Source organism: Hyla sarda, chromosome 12 (genome assembly GCF_029499605.1).
Source record: "Hyla sarda isolate aHylSar1 chromosome 12, aHylSar1.hap1, whole genome shotgun sequence".
In the NCBI taxonomy this organism is placed as follows: domain Eukaryota; kingdom Metazoa; phylum Chordata; class Amphibia; order Anura; family Hylidae; genus Hyla; species Hyla sarda.
The window spans coordinates 54288883-54308392 of record NC_079200.1 but is presented as its reverse complement, the minus strand read 5'-3'; the positions used below and the strand labels follow the sequence as shown (position 1 = coordinate 54308392).

The window sequence follows — 19510 nt, the reverse complement described above, 5'->3', positions numbered from 1 at the left end:
TTCCCAACCAGGGTGCTTCCAGTTGTCGCAAAACTACAACTCCCAGCATGCTCGGACAGCCGAAGGCTGTCCGGGCATGCTGGGAATTGTAGTTTTGTGACAACTGGAGGCATCCTGGTTGGGAAACACTGGCCCAGATCATCATCTTGCTTCTGAGAAGAGCTTTGCACAGGACCTACCTTCTCAGCCAATGACTGGCTGACATTGGATACGGCAGCGGCCACTGATTTTTTTTTTAAAGGAGTCTGTCCAACATCACATAGTCAAGTGTATGACCAAAGCTCTGCATCTATGTGTCAACAGGACTAGGAAGGTGCAGGTTTATAACTAGAGATGAGTGAACTTACAGTAAATTTGATTCGTCGCGAACTTCTCGGCTCAGCAGTTGCTGCCTTTTCCTGCATAAATTAGTTCAGCTTTCCGGTGCTCCGTTGGGCTGGAAAAGGTGGATACAGTCCTAGAAAAGAGTCTCCTAGGACTGTATCCACCTTTTCCAGCCCACGGGAGCACCTGAAAGCTGAACCAATTTATGCAGGAAAAGTCATCAACCGCCGAGCTGAGAAGTTCGTGACGAATCGAATTTACTGTAAGTTCGCTCATCTCTATTTATAACCTATGAATGTAACCAGCAGGCAGACTTCTTGAAATTAAATGGTTAGGAAATGAAACACTAAGTACATTATAAAGTTACAAAACTTTTTATCCCTCAGTGAATAAGCCTCCCCTACACAAACCAGCAGGACCCCTTTAATACCTATAGACCTTTTATGTTCTGAAGTAGAGCTGCCACCAGCAGACACTACAGCATCCAAGTCACTTCCAGAACAGGAGAAGTCTGTCTGCAGTGACATCATAGATATCCCTAAGTATCCTGGAAGTTATGACAGCCATACTGTGAGCCTCAAAGATCATCTTTACCAGATTAAAGGGGTACTCCGGTGGAAAATATATATTTTTTAATACAACTGGTACCAGAAAGTTAAACAGATTTGTAAATTGCTTATATTTAAAAATCTTAACCCTTCCAGTACTTATTAGTTGCTGTATACTACACAAAAAGTTATTTTTTTGTCTGTCCACAGTGCTCTTTGCTGACACCTCTGTCCGTGTCAGGAACGGTCCAGAGCAGGATAAGTTTGCTATGGGGATTTTCTCCTGTTCTGGACAGTTCCGGACATGGACAGAGGTGTCAGCAGAGAGCACTGTGGTCAGACAAAAAAAGAAATCCAAAAAGAAAAGAACTTTCTCTGTAGTATACAGCAGCTGATAAGTACTGAAAGAATAAAGATTGTTATATAGAAGTAATTTACAAATATGTTTAACTTTCCGGGACCAGTTGATAAATTTTTTTTTTTTTTATATATATATATATATACACATATTATATATATATATACATTATATATATATATATATATATATATATATATATATATATATATATATATATATATATATAGACACATATATATTCCCCCCCACCGGTGTACCCCTTTAATTATGAATTTCAATACCCCATTCTTTTATGAAGAATCTGGCAGCAGCTTACTCTCCTCCAGCCATTGAGACCACATGCACTCTCACCCAAGGTAAGCATGCATGTGTAAATGGGTGGTCATGAGGAATCGCTGTCAGCCGAATGAATGTGTGACCAACAGCTATTGGTGTACGGCTCATGGAGAGGCCATTCTTTACCCGAGAGAAAGAATGCTCCCCAACCAGTCAGTTCTAACTATATATCCCTGTTACCCAGTGCTCCCTAGGACAGGCCTTGAATTGAAGGAATAGTGTTTTGTTTTCACGCAGACAGTGCAAAATAGCTGCTTTGGTCCATTATATGGAAACCCCAGAAATGATGGTAAATCACGGCAACCGAGTAAAACATCCACATAAGAAACAGAAACTGGGCTTCTTCAGTGCTAAAATGACTTCAGCTCCTTAGCAGGAAAAAAAAAAAAAAAAAAAAATGACGATTCTGATGACCACATGGGAAGGCACGAGGGAAAAAAAATAACCCTCTGAATTCACAGGAGTATCCGAACCGAACAGTCCAAAATAATAGTTAACCAATGATGACCTGCTTAAGACTTTACACCAATGAGCACGACGATCATAACAATCACAAGGACAAAAAGGATTAAAATGACCAGCATCTTCCGATTCTTCTTCTGGTACTGCGCCGCCTGCAAAATACGAACGGAACAAGGTGTGAAGGGATGGAAAACAGACGGACAAAGACGTATGGTAGGATTCTCACACATTTTAACCCTTCCTGCTCTATGGGGCATAGAAGCAGTTCTGGCAAAAACAAGTGTCAACTGTAATGTAAAGCCACCATACTGCTGCATGGGTAATCACATCAACCCTAATGATAGTGTATTGTGCCCCATGCTGGTTTACAGCCTAATATTCATGCCCATTCTATCGGATGAGCACATGGTGCAGCAAGGTTATAACTTGCTATATAATCACTCACCTTCTGTAACTGTTTCAACCCCTCTTCGGTTTTAACACAGGATTGCTCCACATTGTAGTCGATCCTGTCGAGAACCGTGCCCTATAACAAAATACAAACATTCTTAATAAAAGAGAGAAGACAGCCATAAGATAGCAGGAAGGGTGGTCAGGTACCTGTTCCACCACCATGGTCGCCAGCTCCCGGAAGATCTCATTCAGGTCAGTGATGGACTGTACAATCTGACGAATCTCTCGTTCCCGCTCCTCCACCATGAGCGTATTCTGCTGCACTAAAACCAGCTGGTCATCTGAGAACTCCTAGGCACAAGAAGACAACCAGTCATTTACATACTTGGTACACTGCTTTTCCTTCAAAGTTCCTAAACTATACTTAAATTAATCTGTTAAGGACCATGGACTAATAACGGTAGAGCATGGGTTTAGATGTCCTGTGAATCAAAAAGAAGTAGGTTTGGACCGCTCTATTTAAAAGGAGATCTCAGCCAAAAAATACATCTACATTTATCAGCATGAGCACCGTGCACAGAAATACATGCACTTACATACATGGGCAGGCTATTAACGAGGTTATTAATGGTTGACTGAGGCATGTTCTTCCACACTAAATGACCTTGGAACTAGGGATCGACCGATTATCGGACTGGCCGATATTATCGGCCGATATTCACGATTTTGGACGTTATCGGTATCGGCAATTACCTTGCCAATAATCAAATAATGTCGCGCCCCCCACTGCACCGCCGCCGCCCCATTACCGGTTTTATAATTACCTGTTCCCGAGGTCCGCGTTACTTCTGGCTCCTGCGGCGTCCTGCGTTACACTGTGCGCTGCGCAATGACGAGTGACGTCCTCAACGCGACATCACCATCAGTGCGCACAGTGACAGCTCAGGACGTCGCCGTAGCCAGAAGAAGCGCGGACCCCGGGAACAGGTAATTATAAAACCGGGGATGGGGGGGGGTAGAAAATGCGGCAGCGGCGGTGGTTAGACTAAGGACGGGCAGGGGGAGAGAAGCGGGCGGCGGCGGTCTCTGGCCAGAGAATAGGCAGGGGGGGGGGGGGGGGGGGGGATAGCTGCAGCGGCGGTGGTTGGACTCAGGAGGACCCAAGGACAGGCAGGGAGAAGCAGGTGGCGGCGGCGGTCTCAGGCACAGCAAAAGCCGATGCAGTTCATTGATTTAAAGCGCTTGCTTTAAATCATTGATCTGCAGCGGGGGGGATTGGGGTGCTGAAATAGCCGATAACTTATACCGGAATATCAGTATAAGTCCACAGATTATCGGTATCGGCCCTAAAAAAAGAAAATCGATATCGGTCGATCCCTACTTGACACACAAATAATCAAGATCCGCTGCGGCAGAACCCTTTGAAATTGGCAACCAATGACATCCCCAATGTTCTGAATGGGAGACAAGTCTGGAGGCCCTGCAGGCCATGGAAGCATGTTTAGGACACGCAGGTGTCATCATGCTGAAACACGAAGAACCATAGCCGTACCATTGGTTCCATGACCAAATCAATGTAACTCCACGCTGTTATCTAGAATGAAGACTAGAGGAGGCCGGCTACAATAAATGATGTCACCTCACACCTCAAACTGCAACGGTCACCTCCGTACGAGGTACAGGGTTGCAGGCACCATTACAGGTCATAGGGAGATCAAACAGACAGTACGTGAATTTCCTTTGCCTGCGGTTTGTATACTCATTCCCAGGCGAATCTGAGTGTGGAGAAGCTGTGCTCCCTCAAGAGTCAGCCAGCCCTTTCGATCATTCTGCTGAAGTACACGACAGCGCCAAATTAAGTTTACAAGATGCAGGCTATGCAGGATGCAGGAAATGAAGGTACTGTATGTTTGATCTCTCTATGCCCTAACTAATGATGCCTGCACCACCATACCTCGTACCAAGGTGACAGTTGCACATCAATCTACTATATATGTGTGTGTGTGTGTGTGTGTGTGTTCTATTACATGTGTACTAAACAACAAAAAACCCAGGAGCCACCAGTCCTTTCTGAGGATGCTTGGGAACAAGTGAAACGTTAAAGGCACTGGCTAACTAACATTTTAACTAGCAGCTTTTCAGTCTCCAAAGTGACAACCAGAAATAGTGCTCAAACTGAGGGGGCCATCCAAATATTAATGCACCCTGACCAAGAGTAGCATGGCTGTCACTTATACAACTATACCCTAGGCAGACCAGAGCTGTGGTTTTAATTATTGTGTGGTCCTGACATCTAGTGGACACATAGATAACTGCACCTCAATTATTCATACTTTAATAGTAATCAATAAAAGTTAGATTTTAATTGGGAGGGATCTAGTTTAGGGTACCCCTTGGGGGTTTTTCCCCTAAAGTTGTTGATATCTATTACCTATGTGGCACAAAAAAATATTTTTGGAGCCAAGCAAATAAAAAAATGTTAGGGCCATTAAACTGTCATGAGCAGACAAAAGTGAAGTGAACAAATTTTGTTCTTAGGGGGAGGGATTCGGGTTAAGAGAGAAATAGTGGAATTATGTACTTTAGTGTTCTGATGTTCTATGCCTCCCAAGATAACACAGCATAACAGCAAGGAACACAACATGATTTTTAAGGTGGCAGTAAAAATCGCCAGTATTGACTGATCGTAACATGTGCATGCCCCTCGGTAGTTATTGGGGGAAATAGAAAACATTGAGTGGCGGAAACTCAAAACACAGAATCCTTTTGTTTTTGAGGACAATAGGCTTCCATCAGAGGTAAGTACCCCACGCACAATGCCCGTCTGGCATTGGCTTAATCCCCAGGCCTTAGACAGCACACATGCCCATTTGGCTACAAAGAGCATGTATCCCTGTGTATGTGGAATGCATTGGGAGGAATAGCTATCCAATAAATATGGTCAGCCTTACCCTATCGTATAACGTATTGTCTTCTCCATCATCCATGAGGGGAACAGAGGTGTCAAAGAAATGCCTAGATCTTTCTTCTCGGTTTTTTACTCCTACAAGAACAGAAATAATGGTTAGTCTGGAATAACAGTGACACCATTGATTTGATACTCTTACCATGTGTTCCCAGACCTGTGGCCTTCCGGCTGGTGCACAGCTACAAGTCTTATCATGAACAACAAAGTTTAAAGGGGTTATCCAGGAAAAAACGTTTTTTATATATATCAACTGGCTCCAGAAAGTTAAACAGATTTGTAAATTACTTCTATTAAAAAAATCTTAATCCTTTCAGTATTTATGAGCTTCTGAAGTTAAGGTTGTTCTTTTCTGTCTAAGTCCTCTCTGATGACACCTGTCTTGGGAACTGCCCAGTTTAGAAGAGGTTTGCTATGGGGATTTGCTTCTAAACTGGGCGTTTCCCGAGACACGTGTCATCAGAGAGGACTTAGAGAGGACTTAACTTCAGAAGCTCATAAGTACTGAAAGGATTAAGATTTTTTTAATAGAATAAATTTACAAATCTGTTTAACTTTCTGGAGCCAGTTGATATATATAAAAAAAGTTTTTTTTCCTGGATAACCCCTTTAACTTTTGCAACAAACAGCTGGAGAGCAACAGGTTGGTGAACACTGCTCTACATAAACCTTAGCACCTCTTACTTTTGAGATAGTCAGACTGAGCGTGCCTGAAGTTTGTAGAGAGGTCCTGGAGAGACTGTGCCAGCGAGGAGACCACATTACGTAACACTCGCTCCTCCTGCTCTGTGCAGTTCCGCGCTCGGCTCTGTAAGGCCTGTACCGCCCTCTGACACCGGTGGAACATCTAAAAGACAACGCACCCCATTATAGCAGGACAGCGGGCGAGAATATTCCTGTGCATGATAACAGCACATTACCTGAGTGATCTCCTGGGTGGTGATCTCGATGGCGTGCTCCTCTTCTGTGCTGTCATCTAACGTTGGCCGGTTTAAGTGCTTGTCATGTAAGCTGGCCAGCTCCTTCATCTTCTGTTTAATACGTGTGACATCATACTGGATCTACAATACAAAGTATGAGACTGGGTTGGGAATTTACAGGAGGATAACGAAACACTGAATGCAATAAATAACCCCATAGGGCAGGGTTTCCCATCCAGAGTGCCTCCAGCTGTTTCAAAACTACAACTCCCAGCATGCACGGACAGCCGAAGGCTGTCCGTGCATGCTGGGAGTTGTAGTTTTGCAACAGCTGGAGGCACCCTGGATGGGAAACACTACCTTAAGGTCTCAAAAAGGGCGGCAACGAAGGTGCAGGAGCTGGGTCCACAACATTAGGAACAGGTGTAAGCTGTATTTTTCATTGGCCAAAGATTTTAGATTTTGGCCTTGTAACCCCTCAGATGGCACAGTCAATAGTAATGGCACAATCAAAGGCAATGCCACAGCATCTAAGTGGTTAAACAGAGGGAGGGGGGCTGCCCCTTTAACACCATTGGTGCCTTCAATGGTTTGCTATGGCAGCTGGGAGCCCCCAGGTGTGCCCTCTGTGTACACCTAATAGAACTTAATCGGATGCCTGTCAGTTTTGATCCGCTCATACGCATAAAACCTCAACGAGATGACCGACAGATTGTCTTTAGGCCCATTTGCTAAAATTACCCCACCAGCAACTTGCTAAACTAAATTAAACAATAAAAAGGGGGGGAAAAAAAACACCAAACAAAAAAACAAAGGTCAAGTCCCTAACACGGGTGTAGAGTCATGACGTCACGATATTCCGGCCCGTGGTCGCCACCCGGCTGTTTGTGAGCTCGCACCGCGGCATACAGCTCAAACAGGTGGGTGGCAAATACAAGATTGCGGGAGTCCCCAGAAGTGGGACCCCCACGGTGAGACATCTTTTCCCCTATCTTGTGCATAGGGGATAAGATGTCTCCGGGCCCCTTTACAACAAAACATAAATTATCCAAGTTTGGTTTCACTGGAATAGTACTGCCTCAGAGAATAAAGATAGCATGCCAGTTTTACCAAAATGGTGAACTCCCCCAAAAAAATGATTGCCCCACAAAATTGCGCCATTCCATTTTTCTTTTTCCCTACATATAATTTTTCTACTGACTGTGTAATATATTATACAAAATAAAGTGCGCCAAAGAACAACTTATCCTGCAAAAAAATAAACCCCAAGACAACTTAGCCAGTGGGAGAAAAAAAAAAAGGTATGGGTCTTAGAAAGCGAGGGGAGGAAAAAACATGTTTTAGACCTCAATATCATATTGTGCTTCTATGAACCCAATGTCAGTATGGTGGTCATTGCTATTCTCATGGAGTTATGGGTCACCAGCTTTCCTTAGGTACTGACCTAAGCACTTAAAAACCAAGGAAAGCTGGTGACAACCTATAGAAGCTGTAACGGCAGTCACTTTACCTGAATCATATTGGAGAAGAACAGTAGTCAATTACAATTACTGGAAAGATTATAGGGAAAATTCTCATTGATTATTTGGGGCCATGTTCTCACCCACTGTTAAAAGACAATGCTGTAGCTTACTTCTTGTATTCCATCAACCCATTTTGGAGACAGTCGCCTGGTGAATCCAATGGCAGCTTCTGGGTCCAGACTAATGTCTGACACCAATGCCATACGATCATCTGCCAGCTGAAAAACAAGAGGGTAAGGTCAGATATAGGGGTAATGCAGAACAACTCAAAGTAAATGTGTGACAGCTTCCTCCCATATTTCTTTATTATGTCTGGATATGTTACAGGGAGTACAACTCTGTTCACACTGGCAATAAGTACCAGTACACTATTTCACCTGGCTGTGAAATACTAAACAAATGGTGAAATTCCATCCCCATTTCATGTCCAACCCGCCTCAAGTCATATCAACCCCCCTATTTAATGTCTATACCCCTTAATTTGAAAAAACCTGATGCTTACCTAGCCCCAATTCCCCGCAGATCCTGGTCTTGATGTGTTTTCTGTTCTTCCTTCTTCAGAGACAAGCAGATGGCTGCAGGACCTTCCAGCTAAACCAATAGGTGGCAGAGACAGGACACCACGTGGCCAGTGATTGGCAGTGTGGGAAGGTCCTACAGCCAGCTGCTCATCTCTGAAGAAGGAAGCGCAGACAAGACACCAAAAATACACAGAGAACGGTATTTACAGCAGATATCCGGGGCACCAGGGCTAGGTAAGCATTTCCCTAGTTTTTAATGTTTCCCATGCACCCCAACACCACATTACACACACACAAACATGGGGGATGGGTCTGGGGCCTCCACCAAAATTCAAGGTAATTATGCGAGGTAATAATTGCAGGATTTTTCCGGTACCTAATTGTGAATGGCGAATATCGCAATTCGAATGTTTTTGCAATAAATTGATCAGCCCCAATTGATTTAGAAGCAAGTTTCCCCCTGCAAGTTTAAAGTTGTGGCAGATTTTCTCCAGCAAATGGCCATTGACGAATATAATCTGCTGTGAAAAATCCACCAGGGAAAACCAGCAGGAAGCTCACTCACAACTCTATTCTAAATCCGTCCGTGTGAACATAACCTCGAAATGGAAATCAGACAAATCCATAACAAGTCAGTGGGATCCATTGTAATCCGTTATGCACTTAAAGGGGTTATCCAGGAAAACACTTTTTTTTATATATCAACTGGCTCCAGAAAGTTTAACAGATTTGTAAATAACTTCTATTAAAAAACCTTAATCCTTCCAATAATTATCAGCTGCTGAAGTTGAGTTGTTCTTTTCTGTCTGGCAACACTGCTCTCTGCTGACATCTCTGCTTGTCTCGGGAACTGCACAGAGTAGAATAGGTTTGCTATCGGGATTTACTTCTACTCTGGACAGTTCCCGAGACAGGTGTCATCAGAGAGCACTTAGACAGAAAAGAACAACTCAACTTCAGCAGCTCATAAGTACTGAAAAAATTAAGATTTTTTTTTTTATAGAAGTAATTTACAAATCTGTTTAACTTACTGGAGCCATTTGATTTATATAAAAAAGTTTTTTTCCTGGATAACCCCTTTAAAGGGGTACTCTGGTGGAAAACTTTTTTTATTTTCTAAATGAGCTGGTGCCAGAAAGTCTATCTATTTAAAAATCTTAACCCTTCCAGAGTTTATCAGCTGTCATATCCTACAGAGGAAGTTGTGTAGTTCTTTCCTCTCTGACCACAGTGCTCTCTGCTGACACCTCTGTCCTTGTCAGGAACTGTCCAGAGCAGAAGCAAATCCCCATATCAAACCTCTCCTGCGCCTGACAGTTCCTGACATGGGACAGAGGTGCCAGCAGAGAGCACTGTGGTCAGACTGAAAAGAACTGTACAACTTCCTCTGGAGCATACAGCAGCTGATAAGTACTGGAAGGATTAAGATTTTTATATGGAAGTAATTTACAAATCTGTATGACCTTCTGACACCAGTTAATTAAAAAAAAATAATAATTCACCGGAGCACCCCTCATACATATAAAGGAGAAAGCATATACACCAATATTACTTTTGCAAAACTTAGCTATCGTTCCAATGCATCTCATATAAAAATTAAACAACTCTTAAGTCTAATTTAACAAAAAATAATCTATATGTAATAATTTATATGTCCCCATGGTTACAGACTACTAACACACCTTGTGTAAACACCCAACAGAGTAGAAGGTAAGTGAGAGAATTAGGGTGGGGGGCACTGTACCTCATCGAGCTCCTGACATCAGCGGGTGCAGGCAGAGGGGGGAGAGAAAGGGACAGAACACAAATCATCAGTGCGGATTATGGTGATCACTGACACTATTGATCAACAGGTAGAAATGTATGATTTTCCATGCAGAATTATTAGACAGAGACCCCCCCCCCCCTGTTCATTCAGGTATAGATGGGTCATGACACCCATCACCTTATCCCCTTAAGTAGTGGTAACCCATCCAACATATTCTACAGCTACAGACCCCCGTATCTCTTAATGCCCCTAAAAAAATATAAGAAGAAAGAACAAACTCCAAGGTCAGACTTGAAGCCATAACTCCAGGGCTGAAAGAAAACACTGCTACTCACTGAGCCGCTCAGGAGCCCGAGAACAGTTTTGTGCCTAATGGTTGTCATCCAGGAACACATTACAAATAGGAACAATGGGGGAGATTTATCAAACGATTTAGACTGGTTTTTCCTGTCTAAATTTGTCGCACAGAAAGTCGCAGTCTAAATATGTGCGACTTTTCTGCAACTTTTGCTGTGAAGGATTTTTAGAACATGATGCATGCAAGTCTATTTTAGATGGAAAAATGCATTGGAAAACACATTGGTGCTGAATTCATCAAGTGCTACAAGTCGCATCTGCCCAAAATATGCTGTAAAGTCAGACCATGTTGGAGCAGGTCTAAATGCAGTTTAAGCTGTAGACCCTGAAGTCTGAGCACAGAATTTATCAAGGGCTGTGAGACCTTTGATAAATTAGGAGCACAATAGACAGGAGACTACCACATACGCTGGTCTATAAGCATACCCAGAATAGACTAGATTAGGAAATGTCCCCCAATGTCTGACAAGAATGTAGAGTTAATACAAGTAAAAATGTACCATATAGAGTATATAAGATGGCAGTGTGTACAGGTGACCTAGTATATACAGTATATCAGATGACAGCTCCTGTATACAGGTGATATAAGGAGATTTTTTATACTTACAATAAAATCTCTTTCTCGAAGGATCCATTGGGGGACACAGACCTTGGGTATATGCTGCTGTCTCTAGGAGGCTTGACACTAACCAAAAAGTCGGCTCCGCCCAGCAGGATATACCCGCCTCCAGGCCACTGAGCTGATCAGTTTTAGTCCCAGAGCAATAGGAGGAGACCGACAGGTCGAAAAAAAAAAACATGAACTGTCCGAGAACCAGAAGAAAAATTAACTGAACACACCCTCAGACAGATAACTGAATAGGAACCCCAGAAAAGGGCAGGAGCTGTGTCCCCCCAATGGATCCTTCGAGAAAGAGATTTTAGGGCAAGTATAAAAAAAAAATCTCCTTTTCTCTATCGGCTCCATTGGGGGACACAGACCTTGGCACGTACCAAAGCCGTCCCTTGGGTGGGCAGAGAAAAAAGGTCAGGCAGTCTGCTGTACCACCGCCACCTGCAACACTTTATGGCCCAGACTACCATCAGCCGATGCGAAAGTATGAACCTGGTAGAATCTCGAAAAAGTGTGCAAAGATGACCAGGTGGCCGCTTTACAGATCTGCGAGGCCGAGGCCTTGTTTCGGAGAGCCCAGGATGTTCCCACAAAACGGGTGGAATGAGCCAAAACCCTGAAGGGTGGGATCTTCCCCTTGCAGCGGTAAGCTTCCGAAATAGCACATCGGATCCACCAAGAAATGGTGGATTTGGAAGCAGGCTGTCCTTTTCGACGACCTTCCGTAAGGACGAAAGAAGAATCGCACTGACGAAAGAGGTGACAGAAAGATAAGTCCGAACAGCCCGTACCACATCCAATTTGTGGAGTAAGCGCTCCCTGGGATGAGAAGGAGCGGGAAAAAAGGACGGAAGGACGATGTCCTCGTTGAGATGAAAAGCCGAAACGACCTTAGGTAGGAAAGACGGCTCTGGCCGGAAAAAACCTTGTCCTGATGAATTATCCCACACAGACTGCCCAGATAAAGTGCCCCTTACTGGAAACACACTGCCCCTTTGACACACTGCTCCCCCATATAATAAAAAAACAGTCCCCCTGCAGGGAAGAATAAAAGTATCCCACGGCCAGCCTCAGCTTCAGTAAGAATAGGTCCAAAACAGGGGTCTCCAGCTGTTGCAAGACCTAGGGAGAGAAAAATACTCACCTGTGCTGAAGAACTTACCTAAAGAAGTCTTCAGACTGTAGTCTTCTGTCAGCATTTTCACCTGCGGCAAGCCAAGCTCATAGCGAGGCGAACAGGGAGGTAGGGGGACCCGGACCCATGAGGTACAACCCCAAGTGCTGACCGTTGGCGAGAGGGGGTTAACAGTACATCCAAGATGCCTGCCACCTCTCGCAATGGGGAAACAGTGAACATTGCTTTCCTGAGTCCCCACCTGAAAACAGAAATAAAAAGGAATAAAGAACTAACACATTCACTAAACCTAAAAAATATGAGACCTGGTCTGGAGAACACCAGGCCATGTCCACCTCCTGAAGACACTAAGCAAAAACTGAATTGCTCAGTGGCCTGGAGGCGGGTATATCCTGCTGGGAGGAGCCAACTTTTTGGTTACCATAGTGTTAAGCCTCCTAGAGACGGAGCATATACCCAAGGTCTGTGTCCCCCAATGGAGCCGATAGAGAAATATATATTATATACAGTATATCAGATGACAGCTCCTGTATACAGGTGATATATATATAGTGTATATAGTATATCAGATGACAGCTCCTGTATACAGGTGATATATATAGTATATACAGTATATCAGATGACAGCTCCTGTATACAGGTGATATATATATACAGGGATGTGGAAATCCTATAGCCTGACGCCCGGGACAAGTAGTTTTGGGCGCCGGGCAGGTGAATTGTTTATAGATTTAGCCCTGTATCGGGCGAGCAGTGACAGACAGACTTCCCCCTTATTTTTCTTTAATGCCGGTGTGAGGCGCAGGAGCCGATGGAAGTCTCCACCTCACACCAGCGCTCAGAGTGTATGGAGGGGGCGGCGGCCTCCAGCTGACTGCAGAGCCCCCTTATCTCCCCTCCCGGAGGATGGACGGAGCTCAGAAGACACAGCAGGGGGAGAGAGAGGATGTAGACAGCTCCGTGCACAGCTCCATCCCCCGCACTCAGCTCTATCCCTCCCCCTCCCCCTGCTCTGTCTAGACAGGACCTAATCCACCACGGGGAGGTTGCTTGTTTGCACGGGGAAAACACAGAGCGGGGGTGGGTGCTCGGGGAGAGAGGAGAGGACGGAAATCTCACCTCGGAAATCTGACCTCACACCGGTGGTGACTACAGCTCTGATGTCCACTCATGGCGGCTCAGGTGAGGAGACAGAATACAGGCGACAGGAGGGGTGGTTGTATATGTATGGTGTGAGTGTATGTGTGTATGTAATGTATGATGGGGGGCAGCGGCGGGTGTATGTATGATGTGTGCATATGTATGGTGTATATCAGTGTTTCCCAACCAGGGTGCCTCCAGCTGTTGCAAAACTACAACTCCCAGCATGCCCTGGGCATGCTGGGAGTTGTAGTTTTGCAACAGCTGGAGGCACCCTGGTTGGGAAACACTGGTGGATATGTATGGTGTGAGTGTATGTGTGTATGATGTGTATGTAATGTATGATGTGTGTATAATGTCTATGTGTGATGTGTATGTAATGTATGATGTGTGTATGATGTCTATGTGTGATGTGTATGTAATGTATAATGTGTGTATAATGTCTATGTGTGATGTGTATGTAATGTATAATGTGTGTATAATGTCTATGTGTGATGTGTATGTAATGTATAATGTGTGTATAATGTCTATGTGTGATGTGTATGTAATGTATAATGTGTGTATAATGTCTATGTGTGATGTGTATGTAATGTATAATGTGTGTATAATGTCTATGTGTGATGTGTATGTAATGTATAATGTGTGTATAATGTCTATGTGTGATGTGTATGTAATGTATAATGTGTGTATAATGTCTATGTGTGATGTGTATGTAATGTATAATGTGTGTATAATGTCTATGTGTGATGTGTATGTAATGTATAATGTGTGTATAATGTCTATGTGTGATGTGTATGTAATGTATAATGTGTGTATAATGTCTATGTGTGATGTGTATGTAATGTATAATGTGTGTATAATGTCTATGTGTGATGTGTATGTAATGTATAATGTGTGTATAATGTCTATGTGTGATGTGTATGTAATGTATAATGTGTGTATAATGTCTATGTGTGATGTGTATGTAATGTATGATGTGTGTATGATGTCTATGTGTGATGTGTATGTAATGTATGATGTGTGTATAATGTCTAAGTGTGATGTGTATGTATGTGATGTATGATGTGTGCATATGTATGGTGTATATGTATGGTGTGAGTGTATGTGTGTATGTGATGTATGATGTGGGGGGGCAGCGGCGGGTGTATGTATGATGTGTGCATATGTATGGTGTATATGTATGGTGTGAGTGTATGTGTGTATGATGTCTGTCTATGTGATGTGTATGTGATGTGTATGTAATGTATAATGTGTGTATGATGTCTATGTGTGATGTGTATGTAATGTATAATGTGTGTATAATGTCTATGTGTGATGTGTATGTAATGTATGATGTGTGTATAATGTCTAAGTGTGATGTGTATGTATGTGATGTATGATGTGGGGTGGGCAGCGGCAGGTGTATGTATGATGTGTGCATATGTATGGTGCATATGTATGGTGTGAGTGTATGTGTGTATGTGATGTATGATGTGGGGGGGCAGCGGCAGGTGTATGTATGATGTGTGCATATGTATGGTGTATATGTATGGTGTGAGTGTGTGTGTGTATGATGTCTGTCTATGTGTGATGTGTATGTGATGTGTATGTAATGTATAATGTGTGTATGATGTCTATGTGTGATGTGTATGTAATGTATGATGTGTGTATAATGTCTGTGTGATGTGTATGTATGTGATGTATGATGTGGGGGGCAGCGGCAAGTGTATGTATGATGTGTGCATATGTATGGTGTGAGTGTATGTGTGTATGTAATGTATGATGTCTGTCTATGTGTGATGTGTATGTGATGTGTATGTAATGTATAATGTGTGTATGATGTCTATGTGTGATGTGTATGTAATGTATGATGTGTGTATAATGTCTGTGTGATGTGTATATATGTGATGTATGATGTGGGGGGGCAGCGGCAGGTGTATGTATGATGTGTGCATATGTATGGTGTATATGTATGGTGTGAGTGTGTGTGTATGTAATGTATGATGTGGGGGGGGGGCAGTGGCGGGGGTGTGTGTATGTATGATATGGGGGCAGTGGCTGGTGAATGTATGATGTGTATGCATGAATGTTTTCTATAGGAGCGGACTGTCACATCGGGCATTAGGGCAGTTGTGCCATCTAATTTTATTTATTTTTAGTGGCCCCCGCACTAAATTGCACCCCCAGAATCCCCCCCTTCATACCCGCCCGCCGACCAAGAGCCCCACGGATGCACACAAACACGCCCGAACCAAAACTACAACTCCCAGCATGGTGGACCATAACCTAAACTGTAGAACTATAAAGTGTAACATGCTGGGAGCTGTAGTTTTGGTTCGGGTCAGCTGCAGAGCTATAGGCTGCATCAGGGCATGCTGGGTGTTGTAGTTACTGTAATTCCCAGTATTCCTTGACACAGACTATGGCTCTGCAGCTGACACAAACCAAAACTACAACTCCCAGCATGTTACACAATAACCGTAACTGTAATACTATACAGTGCAACATGCTGCAACACCCACACAACCATAGGCTGTATCAGGGCATGCTGGGAGTTGTAGTTATCTAGTAACTAAATGCATTTTCTGACACAAAATGCAGCACATAAACTGGAGAAGCAGAACCCCCCCCCCCCCCCAGTAACACATAAGTCCCTATTGAGACTGAAAAAAAGTGATTAAAATATTTTAAAAAGTGCGTATACATGTGAATAAGCCCCTTTCCTAATAAAAGTTTCCAATTTTCTTTAAATAAAAATAATGTACAAAAATAAACAAGTGGTATCGCTACATGTGGAAATGTCCAGACTATTAAAATATAATGTTAATTAAACCGTACGGTGAACGCTGTAAATGTAAAAAAATAGTCCAGAATTGTTCATTTTTGGTCACTTCATATGAGAAATTTTTTATGGTGATCAAAAAGTTACATGTAGACTTTTCTGGGCTTGTCTGGGGTGTAAGAGGAAATACAGCTCTCCCTCCGCTAATAGCCTGGCATACTGCGATCACCTATTAACCATTAGATCACCGCTGTCAGCAGTGTCTAAAGGATCTTATATCCATCCCTGGTGGTCTAGTGTGGGGGGGGGGGGGGATCAGACTATTTTGGTGGAAATTATTTTATCTGCCAGGACAAGTGGATTTTCTTGAGGGACAAGTAGATTGTGTTCCGCTTTAGTCCCTTGGACAAGTAGTTTTTTTTTTTATTTCCACACCCCTGTATATAGTATATACAGTTTATCAGATGACAGCTCCTGTATACAGGTGATATATATATATAGTATATACAGTATATCAGATGACAGCTCCTGTATACAGGTGATATAGTATATACAGTATATCAGATCGCTCCTGTATACAGGTGATATATATAGTATATACAGTATATCAGATGATCGCTCCTGTATACAGGTGATATATATATAGTATATACAGTATATCAGATGATCACTCCTGTATACAGGTGATATATATAGTATATACAGTATATCAGATGACAGCTTCTGTATACAGGTGATGTATAGTATATACAGTATATCAGATGTCAGCTCCTGTATACAGGTGATATATATATATAGTATATACAGTATATCAGATGATCGCTCCTGTATACAGGTGATGTATATACAGTATATCAGATGATCGCTCCTGTATACAGGTGATATATATAGTATATACAGTATATCAGATGATCGCTCCTGTATACAGGTGATATATATAGTATATACAGTATATCAGATGATCGCTCCTGTATACAGGTGATATATATAGTATATACAGTATATCAGATGATCGCTCCTGTATACAGGTGATATATATAGTATATACAGTATATCAGATGACAGCTTCTGTATACAGGTGATATATATAGTATATACAGTATATCAGATGACAGCTTCTGTATACAGGTGATATATATAGTATATACAGTATATCAGATGACAGCTCCTGTATACAGGTGATATATATAGTATATACAGTATATCAGATGACAGCTTCTGTATACAGGTGATATATATAGTATATACAGTATATCAGATGATCGCTCCTGTATACAGGTGATGTATAGTATATACAGTATATCAGATGACAGCTTCTGTATACAGGTGATATATATAGTATATACAGTATATCAGATGACAGCTCCTGTATACAGGTGATGTATAGTATATACAGTATATCAGATGACAGCTCCTGTATACAGGTGATATATATAGTATATACAGTATATCAGATGACAGCTCCTGTATACAGGTGATGTATAGTATATACAGTATATCAGATGACAGCTCCTGTATACAGGTGATATATATAGTATATACAGTATATCAGATGACAGCTCCTGTATACAGGTGATGTATAGTATATACAGTATATCAGATGTCAGCTCCTGTATACAGGTGATATATATATATAGTATATACAGTATATCAGATGTCAGCTCCTGTATACAGGTGATATATATATATAGTATATGAGATGACAGCTCCTGTATACAGGTGATATATATAGTATATACAGTATATCAGATGTCAGCTCCTGTATACAGGTGATATATATATATAGTATATGAGATGACAGCTCCTGTATACAGGTGATATATATAGTATATACAGTATATCAGATGACAGCTCCTGTATACAGGTGATATATAGTGTAAACAGTATATCAGATGACAGCTCCTGTATACAGATGATATATAGTATATATCACACTTGCACAGCACATGACGTCACACGGGGATCACACCTGTAGAGCACACACAGCACATGACGTCACACACACACTCCCCGGGGTCTATAAGATGCGGTCACACCCCGGGCCGGAGACTCACCGCTCCGCGGCTCTGCGCACTCCCCGGGCGGCTGTGATTACTCACTTGCTCGGCCAGAATGTGCCGGTTATGTGCGGCATTGTTCCGCAATAATAAGAAGGCGTCGGTCAGGCGGCGAGTGGCCATATTCCTAGCAGGCCCGAGAGACCACTAGGCCCGCCCGCCCGGTACCCGACGCTCACACACCCCGGCCACACGGCCGAATAAACCCGTCACCGGACACTACGGCACCGACAGCCCGCATCCCAGCACTTCCGCCAGGAACCTGAACCGGGGAAACACGTCCGCCAGAACCGGGGTGTCACTGTGAATAATGTCCCCAACTTCCGGCAGCTGCTGCACTTGTGTGAGAAATAGAGGTTAGCTACATTTCAGGCGCCATATTGCTGTAGACCAGGGTGCTGTATGCAATGTAATCGTCAGCGACAGAAACATGGCGGCCATGTAAAGAGACGTGTACAATAATTACAGTGGGAACTCTTGTATTTATAACGTGTAACCACGCCCCTCGTAGCTGATTAGCTGTCCAGTGATGAGTGATAGCAGTGGTTTCCAACCTGTGTGCCTCCAGCTGTTGCAAAACTACAACTCCCAGCATGCCCCGACAGCCAAAGGCTGTCGGGGCATGCTGGGAGTTGTAGTTTTGCAACTGCTGGAGACACACTGGTTGAGAAACACCGAGTTATACCTTCAGTCAGTGGTGTAGTGTGGGTTGATAGCACCTGGGCCAAGGCAAAGTATTGCAGCCCTCACTCACCCCAGCTGTGAATATAAAGGCCTATGTACACTACGGATATTGGGGGAGATTTATCAAAACCTGTCCAAAGGAAAAGTGTCCCAGTTGCCCATAGCAACCAATCGGATTGCTTCTTTCATTTTTAACAAAGCCTCTGAAAAATGAAAGAAGGGAGCTGATTGGTTGCTATGGGCAACTGGGACACTTTTCCTCTGGACGGGTTTTGATAAATCTCCCCCATTGTGAGCAGAATTTCCTTGCAGCCGAATCCCAGTTCCGACACGGATTTAAATTTAGCCTAAAGAATTGACATGTTCAATTCTGTTTGGCAAAAAACACCTGAAAAAGCCTGCAGGAGGTTGGGGGTCTAAAAAAATTAAATAATACCTCCACACCAGGACCACATATTACTACCAAAGTGACAAAATAATACAATTATAAAATTATTATATGAAAAAACACTTCACCGCTCTATAACGCATAATAAGACAAATAATTGTACCACATCATGACTACTACCATTACCAGGGCCGGCTCTGCCTATAGGCAAAATAGGCAGCCACCTAGAGCGCCCTCTTAATGGGGGCACTGCTC

General features: G+C 43.0%; 1 protein-coding gene and 1 long non-coding RNA gene across 9 annotated transcripts in view; one reads left to right on the top strand and one right to left on the bottom strand.

The window, feature by feature from the left end:
• Positions 1-1484: 1484 nt before the first annotated feature.
• On the bottom strand, positions 1485-18957 carry STX16 (syntaxin 16). Of its 7 annotated transcripts, none has more exons than XM_056548417.1 (9): positions 18181-18462; positions 10098-10109; positions 7943-8050; positions 6310-6450; positions 6074-6236; positions 5376-5467; positions 2632-2775; positions 2477-2557; positions 1485-2183 (listed from the first exon to the last, which is right to left on the bottom strand). In XM_056548417.1, the coding sequence occupies exons 1-9, from the start codon at positions 18304-18306 to the stop codon at positions 2082-2084; spliced, it is 969 nt and encodes a 322-aa protein (XP_056404392.1). In that variant the 5' UTR covers positions 18307-18462; the 3' UTR covers positions 1485-2081. The 7 variants fall into 7 exon arrangements, with proteins under 7 accessions (XP_056404392.1, XP_056404394.1, XP_056404397.1 ...); XM_056548419.1 differs by having other exon boundaries at positions 18226-18462; XM_056548422.1 differs by having other exon boundaries at positions 10036-10109; positions 18226-18381.
• LOC130296657 (uncharacterized) overlaps positions 18408-19510 on the top strand; it is a 31810-nt gene continuing 30707 nt past the window's right edge. For both annotated transcript variants that reach the window (XR_008849249.1, XR_008849250.1), the window contains exon 1: positions 18408-18539. This is a non-coding gene — a long non-coding RNA (uncharacterized LOC130296657). The remainder of the gene's footprint in view (positions 18540-19510) is intronic.

What these genes read in the sequence shown, in the direction of transcription:
- STX16 (XM_056548417.1), bottom strand. Translation starts at nt 18,306, where the DNA reads ATGGCCACTCGCCGCCTGACCGACGCCTTCTTATTATTGCGGAACAAT. An exon ending in ACAATACGTTATACGATAGG is followed by an intron (nt 2,776 to 5,375) that starts GTAAGGCTGACC and finishes TCTTGTGCCTAG; the next exon opens with GAGTTCTCAGATGACCAGCT. An exon ending in GGTTGAAACAGTTACAGAAG is followed by an intron (nt 2,184 to 2,476) that starts GTGAGTGATTAT and finishes CGTATTTTGCAG; the next exon opens with GCGGCGCAGTACCAGAAGAA.